Here is a 10,930-nt window from a genome sequence, read left to right as displayed (position 1 = left end):
AAAAATTCAAAATTTTAAAGTATTTTCCGTTAATTAAACGCGAAAATATATTTTTTACCAAGCTCTCGAATAGAAAATATATTTATGAAAAAATATTTCCACGGAGGTTGAAATAATTTTCTGGATTTTTTTTTTTTTTTTTTTTTTGCCAGGGCACGCCTCGTCCTCAGCTTCTCACCCAACCCGCCTTGGTCGTCACGCCTTTCCCCTTCTCTCGCTGCTGCTGCCTCAGACGCATCGTGCAGCTCCTGCTCTCCCGACTTCACGCCAGGTACCCCTTACTTTCTTCTTCTCCTTGTTGTTCTTATTCTTCCTCCTTCTCCCAACTGATTTTGCCCAAATAAAACCCGCCAGAAATCACTGCTGCTGCCTTCTCTCGCCGCTGCTGCCTCAGACGCCATCAACGCTCGCATTCACTGCTCTTGAGGGACTGTTTGCTACCTCCTGCTTTCCCCTTCCACAAGGTTTACAGGTCTTTTCGCTCTCCCTCTCTTTCTCTCTGCTGCTTTGTGGCATAACGCCTTTTTCCTTTGTGAGTTTTTTTCGAGCATTTTTTTTTCGTCTGATGAGGAAGAGCGTGCGGATCTCCAGTAAGATGTTTTTATTGTCGTATCGATCTTTTGAGATTTTTTTTTTGGTGGATTTGTAGATTTTCTTACGGCTGTCTGTTCTTCCTTGGGCATTATACAGTTTAGAATCGAGCTTCTGGCTACCTTTTCCCTTGTCTTTGTGGTATTGATATTAGGAATTATACAGCTAATTCGAGCTTCTGTGGCTGACGTCGTGCATCTTTGGCATTTTTTTAAGTTGGGTTAATGATTCTCGGGCTCTGATTTGCTTTTCCCAGCGGCTTCTGTTCACTGGTTACGTTCTTCATGGATATGGCGGTGTCTGTGTTTAGGAGAAGTGATGATGCGAGTTTGAAACGATCAAAATGTTCTCATGATCGAGAAGCTGTTGTTCTCTGTTCTTTTAATGAAAGTTGGAGGAAATATGGCTGTCTGTATCGACTATAGATGATTGTAGTGTTTGATTTGATTTTCCATGCACGTGCTGAATCTGAGAATAGCAAGGTAGTGGTGCTAATCACCTGCGGCGACTGCTCTATGATCTCATGGTAATTGTCTGTAGCTGTGGGTTTTGTTTCTTGTGGATTTTGTGTAAATTCTCGCTGATGGCTTTTGAAACTTTGATACTTGTATGCTTGTTTTTTATGGGTATTCATGAGCAAATTGCTTTCGGCTTTCACTACATAAAGGGGTCTTATCACTGCGGCGTTGGATGAAGAGATGATTTCAGGGCATTGAGAAATCGAGCAGCTATTCTTTTCTTTGTTTGCTTTAATACTGGCTATCTGTTGTTATTGATAGCATAGCAAGTGCAGCCAATAACAAGTGCAGAGTTGAGTTCCAATCTGATTGTTTTGGTTCTGTAAATTTTCGTTAAATTGAGCCTCTGTCTTTGTCCACCATACATTCCTTCTTCTTTTTTGCTTTTTGGAAATTTTGATAAGGAAATATGTTTCCTTATTATCAAACTAAGAAATAATTTTCTGCAAATCTGGACCTGCAATTCGCTTTGATGAGTTCCTCCTGTGCTCATGTGGTGTATGTTACTGTTCTGTATTATAGATAACTTCCACTTCTCTCTAATTAACCAATATGTCAGTAAGCCAAGAATTTTCTTTGTCAAGCATTATTCGTTTGTTCCCAGTTATGTATGTTAATAATTTCTCAGCTGGCATATGTAGAGCAGGTATGCAGCTCTTTGTTCTAAATATGTTCACTTGCTAATCAGGAAACTGTGATTTGGGTGGGTGCAGTTAAGTTACCAGTGCTGGAAGAATCTCGAGAGATACTGTATATGCCATCTCTTATTAGAGGTACTTTGTTTTCCTTTGGTCTGTGACTGTGTGGATGTGGTTCAGAATTCCTTGGACTTAATTTTGTCATTATTCTACTATTGGAGTGCTGAAAGGCATCCCGATTTCCAATTGATTGCGAGCCTCAATTCAGTGAATCTCATACTGCTGACTGATGGCAATGTCTCCTTAATCTGGCTCCTTAATCTGGCTATTATATGTTATTACCTATTTTTCGTACGGTGGAACTGCCTAGAATGTTGTGGGCTAGTGTTAAAATTTGTTGGTTTAACCTGACCAGTTGTTAATTGAAAAAAAATGTGTAGGCAGTTGTCATGGACAAGGTATCTATTTGCATGTTGCATCTTGTGAATTTTCTTTGCCTTTTGATGGTATCGTCTAGTCGTACTGTTATAGCGATGCTATCGGGCAGCAATGTTGGGTTTGCTCTAAATATGTTCACTTGCTAATCAGTGTTCACACGCTGATATCACCTAGAATGCCTCGTAAGCATCTTGCCTAGTGCATATATCTTTTCAATGCAGTTGAAGTTGTTGCGTTTGAAATTTGTTCCCTTTGTAGATAGCAAAGCTATTGGACTGCACCACATGGACAGGAGCAGGTTTTAAATTATGGTGCCCTCTCCAGAGGAGAGCTTGCATCAATATGGAAGATTTGTAGTCATTTAAGAAACTATATAAAGATTATGTAAATCTGGAAATGTTTTTCTTTATTATCAAACTAAAAAATAAATTTCTGGAAATTTATTTCGCAGTCATCACACACACATCAAAATGAGAATTGAAAAGATTTTTTCCATCCCTTTATTCTGGGAAATATATTTCCAGAAATATTTCAATTCCAGATTTCCAAACCATCAAACGGCCCTTCATTAGCTGCCGGCAACTCGGACCACCTACGGCCACCCACAACGCCGTGACAAGTGACATCTCCCTCTCGCCTTCTCTGGTTTCTCTCCGCAACTCAGTCCCTCTCGATCTCTCGTTCCCTCAACTGTTTTCTCCTTGCCCGCCACCTGCAGCCCAAATGCACCAACGGCCTCCTATTCCGACGATTTTTCCCTAATTAAGCATGACCTCAAACAGAAGGGACCCATGTAAAAAGAAAACAAAGAAGTGGTAGTTATGAGTAGATGCATTCTGCCGCCATACTTTCAAAAACATGTAAAACATTTCTTTGACATAATTTGCTTTTCAGCCCATTGAGTAGACATGAGAGGGGCATAATAAATTGAGCAGAAAACATGTGTTTTCATTTTCCTTCTGTGTTTTGTAATGTATACAACCATTTTTATCGGATCAAGTCAATTTTCATGTTCACCTATGGTTTTTGCCTTTTGTGCTTGTGATTTTCTAGCTATCTGTTCTTTTGCTTTGTTCAGATGTCCAACCTAGCCTATTTTCTAGTTGAATGAGAATTGGGTAGTCCCAGTTTTCCTTTATCCAGTTCCCTAGATATTTTATTTATGGGTAGCGAAGTTCATAGCGTGGAGGGAGTTGGGTAAGTTTTCTTTTGCAAATCCTCCCCGGATTTGTGTCATTCTTTTTCCGTTTTGCCAATTGTTTTCAGAATGATCGAACTAGGTTGTGCACATATTTTTGGTAGTTGAACCATGAAGTCATAAACTACTATTCAAGTCTTTGTTCGTTTTTATTGGTGTTTTTTTTTTGTTGGAGATCTCTTCATTAGTTTTATCATTATTGAGCAAGCAACTTGTTCAAATAGTTTTCATTTTCTATGCCATATACATAGAAATGTTGAGATCTTTTGATGTTAGTAAACAAGGTTGTAATATTTGTAAGCAGATCTACTCCTATTTTTTATGGCCAATAGTTGTGGCAGGACTTTGATTTTTATCGCATTGATTTGTAGTATTTTTCTCTTTTCTAGCTATCTGACAAGCTTTTTCTCGGTAACCATAAAAAAAAAGTGAATCAATTAGCTCCAGAGCCAAATCGCCTTCCTAGAATGGTGAATGAAATCTTCATCCATCATGACATTGAAACGGCTGAAATTCTTAAATCTCTCATTTTATAAATATATTGACATTGAGTTGTGAAGATAGGTGGCTTATGTAATGATTTGTGGTGCAATATGCTACGTAATGGATCAAATGAGCAGTTGCACAGAAGATTGGTCTTTGGTCCCAAATAGTTATTGAAAACATCTTAACTTCTAGAAGGTAATCAAATCAATAGCTAATAATGATTTTTGAATTCTCAAGGTTTTGAAACGTAAGTTCAACTGTCTGCGGTTCGTGATTCCGTGGATATGTTTCTCTTCTTTATACCTTTATACTTTGTTATCATGTTTCCTTGATGATGGCTAAAAGCTACTATTCTGTTTCTTCGAAGGAACTATTGATTATTCTTTTGTTCTATGCCTATGATAATACTTGAGGGTTTAGAATATCCTTAGAGCTTTCAACATGTCATCTCCAGTTATGAAGGATATGAAAGAATTTTAGTGGCTAGACTTGCTTCTACTTTGTGCTTTGACATTTGTCCTTTATTTGACTCTTGACATGCATGGAAATTGTTTCATTATTGAGTTGATTGACTTTCCGTTTGTTTTCAGGTTAAGCTCATGGCTGCTATCCACAGTCTCTTTATCATCAATAAATCTGGTGGACTAATCTTTTACAAGGTAGCTATCTGTTTCTCATTCTTATTTCCTAGAGAACTGTCTTCCATGATTTGGATAGTTGATTTTTTTAGAAATTAGTAGTGTACTTGTTATGTGTGTATAGAAAGAGGCATTTGGTTTCTAAATCTACAGTTTTTGTTTCCTTCATAATCCTTGATCCAATCATCCAGGATTATGGATCAACAGGACGCATGGATACAAATGATAGCTTGCGTATAGCAAGTCTCTGGCATTCAATGCATGCAATTTCCCAACAGTTGTCTCCAACAGTGGGTTGTACAGGAATTGAACTTCTTGAGGCAGATACATTTGATCTTCATTGTTTCCAGTCATTAACAGGTACACATGAGGCCTTATAGGATTCTTTTGGAATTGGATTCAAAGTTATGTCTGTTATCATAATTCTGGTTGCTTATGAATGTTGTTTTGTATTAACATAAAAGCCACAATTTTTTGCACGTTTTCCTTGGTGTACAACGTCACACTCCATGAAGAGATATGTTGGTACAAACAGATTCGTGCATGTGGTAAAAGAATTTTTCTGTTCCATAGATAATTCTAGATACCATTGTAGAATCAATTTTTCTTTGGTTGTCATGATGAGTTGTAGGGTCCTAGGCATAGATGTATGCTTAATGCAGACATAAATGAGTAACTTATGAACTAAATATATCGGTTTACCTAAAAAAAAATGTGTATGAATAGTTGCTTCATGTTTAAAAGTCTGTAATATGTAAGTATGTTATGGCCTATGGGATCCAGAGTACAATGTGAAAGCTTTTCAAAAAAGTGATAACATAAAAATGCATTTAGCAAAACATTGACCATGATAGTACTATATTCACAATAGAAACTCATACGGATGTAAGCTTGATTTCTCTATCTGACCCCATGGATATGTTACAGTGCAACACATTCATAAGTAGAAACTAAAACAGTGTGCATCAAGTGGTTTTGTATTCAAATATCTGATTTCTAAGTCACAGTTCTAATATATATTTGCTAACTTGACTTTAGCTTTGGAAAGATCTGCTTATGCAACACACTCAAATAAGAATTTTTTTATTTACTATAAAAACTGATATGCATCATGTTTCTAACCCCCTTGGGGATTGGAAGTCACCTATTGAGCAAACAAATGCATAGTACACGCACAAGAGAACAGTACAGTCACACAGTGCCAATTGCAAATAAAAGTTTCTGAAAATATTGATGATCTAATGTGCACTTTTATGTCTAACATTGCATCAACTGGAAACATGTGAGAGACAAAATTGATGAAGGACTCAAACTTCAAGTAGTTTGTGATCTATATCCCAGAATACTCAATGCCATTGTGGACACAATGCGCACAAAAACTTTTAGCTGAAGTACATGTTATATTACTTGACCTATGTCCCATAATCCAGAGTACCCAATATTATGGATTTGATGCATAAGCAAGCTCCTGATAGTCTACATGATAGATGGGTGAAATTGTCAATACAAAACAATATGGTTGCAGATTATTTTATTCAGAATGAAGAAAAGCAATAAATTTAGATGACAACATTTTAGTTGTGAGAAAGAGTGGTTATGTTAACCTCATGCAAGTTTTAGAATGTCTTGACCCTAAGAAATGAATGGAGTTCTTTTCCCTTCATCGTCATTTCTTCCTTCCAAAATAGCAATCAAAGATTGCTAGGTGACGGTAAGTCTAAGTTTTTAAATGACCCATCAAATCTCACTAGGGCTTTTGCCAGGTAATAAATTAGAAAAGAAACGAGTGAAAGTAAGGGTGCTTCAGACAAGGGAGGTCTGCAGGTCTTTTCATTTTAAATGAGTTGTGAAGCTGTCAGCCTGTTGGTTGTCTAGAATTATGGAACTGAATTTAATAAAAGGAGTGGCAATTTGAGTTTCAAACTATTTTCAAGACTTGCAAAGACATTGAATGTATGGTTGAACACTTAATTTGGAACATATTTTGCAAATTGTGGCACATAGTATGGATACCACTGCAGGTGCGTTGTATGGGTGTAAACTGTAAAGCAATTTCAAAAAACTTGGATAGAGGACACAGCCGTAGTATATATATATATATATATATATATGTATGTATGTATGTATGTATGTATGTATGTATGTATAAACAAACAAGAAGATTTTAAACAAATTAAATAACACATTCGTCGGAGGAAGTTGCTGCCTCACTGATGAAGGTTTCTAGACACCAGAAATCGAAGGCTGCTTGGATGCTAGAATTAGAAGGCAGCAGGAGAAGAGCCTTCAACTTCAGTCAAAGGGTTTTTGCTGTGTTTAAATTGGGAAAAAAAAAACCTAATTTTTGTACCCAACATTTGACGACTTCGGCTCAGGTGTGTTGACCTCACCCAACATGATGAGAGCTGCACTTGAGGCATGTCCAGAGCTGCACCTGTACCCATACCCATATCTGGTCGTGTTGACATTTGTACTCCGCCCTTTTACTAGTGTTCGTGTTACATAGTTTGCAGGCTCTTCCCATCAAATATACTGCACCAGAATTGTCTTTCTGGAGCCTTATGGACATGATCATTATAAAAAAGGTGCCTAGGCTTGTGCCTAATCTAACTTAGGCCCCCAGCCTTTGTAATTGCCGAGGCTAGTTGTACCTAGGCAACCTCCTGTTCGGAAGCACCTTGGCCATTGCCTCGCGAGCCTAGGCCCACCTAGGCACTAACATAGATAACTTGAGTATAAGGTCAAACACTTATTTTGAAACATTATGTTTGAAACTTTGTAACTCTTCCCGTCAAACCTATACTGCACCGAACTCTTTCTAGAGTCTTATATACATGATCATCATCTATGATTTTATGTTATACAAAATGTTCCTAGGCTCGCCTAGGCCCCTAGGCCCCTAGGCTTATCTAATTGCCTACACTAGTTGTTCCTAAGCAACCCGCCATTTAAAAATGCCGAGGCCATTGCCTCTGGCACTAGTCTTAGCAATGCACTCAACAGCATAGGCCTTTTTTTCTTCATCAACCAAGATTTTTTGAAACAGCGTAGGCTTATTTTTCTTCTTTTGCTGTTACCATCTAAAATATTTTATTCTTCTAACTATGTATGTGTGTGACTGTGTTTTGTGCGGCATGTGTCTGTTTGTCATGAAGAAAGACTGAACAAATTTGTGTGGAATTTTGAAGTTCTAGTTTAGATTTTTTTAGACAGATATTAGAACTAGAGGTAGAGATTTACCAGCTGATTTTTAGGAGACTAATATATTGTATATTCTGATAACAATATGTTTTAAGTTAGTTTTTTTTTTTAAAAAAAAATTAATATTTGATGTTGAATTTTCTAGTATCCTTTTTTTTTTCATTTTTATACAGCTTAATGCACCTAGTCCCACCTGGACTCACTTAGGCTTTAGGCTCAGACCATGACATAGGCTGCTGGTGGTGCTTTTATCAACGGAGATTATGATAAGAGTAAAAAGTTAACCTGTCATTGACTCTTAGAAATATGATGTTCAACACGAACAAGCAATTTTTTAATTAACATTTAGTGTACTGGATATTATTATGAGACTTTGCATGATATGAGCATATATCCAATTGCAATCTTCATATGAACATGTTTGGTTTTCAAAAGTTGATGACAGATTCTAAATAAGCCACTGGCAGTAGTTGATTTGAATGGGCTCTTTCGCTGCTTGTAACACAATAAATTACTTCATATGTGTGAAAATCTACCAACAAATATTTTCTGATGGTCTCAAGATCTAACAGGCAAGGAGGAGGAAATTTCGGGAGTGATTATTATTTAATTTGTCGGAATGGATTAATTCTGAAAAGCAAGTGACATTGTAGGTTGCTTGGATGATAGCTTTGGGAAGAGTTCAGAATTACGGAAGCACATGTTCATGTCTTTTATTTCAATACAGCTTACACTGGTAATCTGTCACTTCAAAGAGCAGTTGTGTAGGAATAGCGGGAGAGGTGGGGGGTTTCTAAGTATCGTTGCTTAGCTAAGCACTAGACAGATTGATAAGAAAGAAATATCTTCTTTTAACGGAATAGGGTTTCATCTCTCCAATAGAGTAAACTTCATGTCATCTACATTTTGGTCGAAATCTGGTTTAACTTTACATATTGAAATTAGTTATGATACTGGTGCTTTTATTTGTGGTTGTCAGGTTTTACTTCTGAGAATAACCTTGTATCTATTGCTGGCAAATTCTGTAATTACTAATTAGTCTGTGCCATTGTTGCAAGAATATTTATTCTTTTGACTATTGGTGCTTTCAAGTGCAGGAACAAAATTTTTTGTGGTATGCGAGCCTGGTATGCAGAACATGGAAGCCCTTTTGAAGTTTATATATGAATTATACACTGATTATGTTTTGAAAAATCCATTCTATGAGATGGAAATGCCAATCCGGTGTGAGCTCTTTGAACTTCATCTTTCTCAGGCAGTCCGGAAAGACCGCATAAGCTTAATTGGGCGATAGGCCAATTTTTCCTTCAGGTCCTAAATTGAGAGCTGTTGTACGTCAACAATTTTTTTTTACTTGCAGGTGCTTGTTTGTGGTTCTATATCCTGTGGACATTGGTTAATAGTCAACTGAGTTTTGGTTTTCTATGGTATTTGCAAATGAGTAGAGGGCTGGAATCCATGTCCAGCTTGGTTTGGGTCCCGAAGACTGTTGAACAAGAAAAGTTTTATGTTTTAGGAGGTTCCTTGTAATATTAAAGAGTTATAAGATCTCTTTAATATTTTCCTTATTTTCCATTGAGTTATTTTGTAAATCCCTTTTTACCCTAATCTCTTTTATAAGAGAGATGAGGGTTATCGTAATGAAGGGTTCACAAGGTTCAATCTCACGGCAGCTTCTCTCTCTCACTCTCTTCTTCTCCGCTACAACATGGTATCAGAGCTACGGACGTGATTGGAGACTTGAAGCACACAGCCAGCGCGCGGACGTGACGCACACCGTTGGCGATCCTCCGTCTCCTTTCAGGCTTGATCTCTTCTACTTCCTCCGTTTTCTTTCTCCTTCACCTCTTGCCCGTTCTAGTTGTTGTTTTCCAGCAACGGAACAGTGTGGAGGAGTCTATTCACGCTAGGAGAGATGCGTGAATAGACTCCAGTCGTGGATTTTTCAGAAGTGTATATAGTATCGCAGCTGTGTGGGAGTCTGCGCTGATTAATCGCCTATCATTTGATATGTTATATGATCAACGCAGCCAAGTGGAGGACTGCTATCTATGACGTCTATGGCAAGTTTATGTTGATGGTTTTATTTGCTGTCGTTATTCATAAACTGTGGTACAGCAGCGTTAGATGCATAAATAGATAAGTCGTTGGTCAGCGCAAACAATACAAACAGTGGGGATTCGTTTTCAGTTGTGGGCTTGCTGGTAGCAGCGTTTTTCTGTCTTCAGATTGCAGTCTTCTTTGTTGTGGTATTGCTGTCAACAGTTGGACAGTAGGTTGATTGTTTCTGCGCATCTAACGTTGCCGTGTGGGACGTCTGTTCTTGTTGATCAGTTTCTTTTTCAATATATATATATATATATATATATTCTCTCGCTATTGGTGGTTGATCTCTTGTGGACAGATTTATGATGGCTGAAAGTAATAAATCTGATTTTTCTCGTGAAGTTAAAAGTGGAGGAAATCCATTTTCGTATGGTTCTACTGTAAAGTTAGATGGATCTAACTATGAGATTTGGTCTCGTGTGTTTATGATGTCTGTGATTGGACATCAAAATGAGCATGTTATAGAAGAAAACGAACCTGTTGAAAAGAGTGGAAAATATAGTTCATGGAAAGAAGATAATAATATTGTCATGTCATGGATCATGAATAGTGTGCAACCCCAAATTGCATCAACTATTGCATACTACACCTCGGCTAAGCAAATGTGGGATTTCTTGAAACAGAATTACTCGAATGACAGGAATATTAGCAAAATATTGCAGGTAGAGGAGGAACTACTTAATCTGCAACAGGGTGACCAAAGTCTTGCTCAGTACTTCGCTTTCCTTAAGTCCATCTCTGAGCGACTTAAAGCATTACGTCCTCCATGTCCAACATGTTATAAGACCCATGGTGAACAGTCTATGGTTGCGAAATTCCTACAGGGTCTCTCCTCTGAATATGCAGTAGCAAAGGCTCAGATGCTGACTGGAGCAGAAATCCCTGATCTAGCTGAAGCCTACAACAGGCTTAGTCGTCTTGCTGTGACCCTCTCTTCACCGGCCAGTGATATCCATGCCTCTGCCTTAGCAGCTTCAGGAGGACGTGGACGCGGTTTTTTCAGGGGAAGAGGCATGGGCCGTGGGTCAGGAGGAGGTCGGGGGAGATTTCAGTGCACTTATTGTGGGAAAATAGGTCATTTGGAAGATAGATGTTGGGATAAACATGGTCGTCCTA

The 10,930-nt window shown here is 37.9% G+C and overlaps 1 protein-coding gene across 4 annotated transcripts; it reads left to right on the top strand.

Annotated features, from left to right (window-relative positions):
• On the top strand, positions 1 to 9,281 carry LOC116253043 (uncharacterized). 4 transcript variants are annotated; one of them, XM_031627766.2, is made up of 7 exons: positions 1 to 19; positions 153 to 271; positions 355 to 472; positions 1,823 to 1,882; positions 4,460 to 4,528; positions 4,699 to 4,867; positions 8,806 to 9,281. In XM_031627766.2, exons 5-7 carry the CDS (start codon positions 4,469 to 4,471, stop codon positions 9,000 to 9,002), a joined length of 426 nt encoding a protein of 141 aa, XP_031483626.2. In that variant the 5' UTR covers positions 1 to 19; positions 153 to 271; positions 355 to 472; positions 1,823 to 1,882; positions 4,460 to 4,468; the 3' UTR covers positions 9,003 to 9,281. The 4 variants fall into 4 exon arrangements, with proteins under 4 accessions (XP_031483626.2, XP_031483629.1, XP_031483628.1 ...); XM_031627769.2 differs by lacking the exon at positions 1 to 19 and having other exon boundaries at positions 355 to 464; XM_031627768.2 differs by lacking the exons at positions 1 to 19; positions 153 to 271 and having other exon boundaries at positions 349 to 472; positions 1,798 to 1,882.
• The last annotated feature ends 1,649 nt before the right edge of the window (positions 9,282 to 10,930 follow it).

Source organism: Nymphaea colorata, chromosome 4 (genome assembly GCF_008831285.2).
Source record: "Nymphaea colorata isolate Beijing-Zhang1983 chromosome 4, ASM883128v2, whole genome shotgun sequence".
Taxonomy (NCBI): Eukaryota; Viridiplantae; Streptophyta; class Magnoliopsida; order Nymphaeales; family Nymphaeaceae; genus Nymphaea; species Nymphaea colorata.
This window is presented reverse-complemented; position numbering and strand designations above follow the sequence as displayed.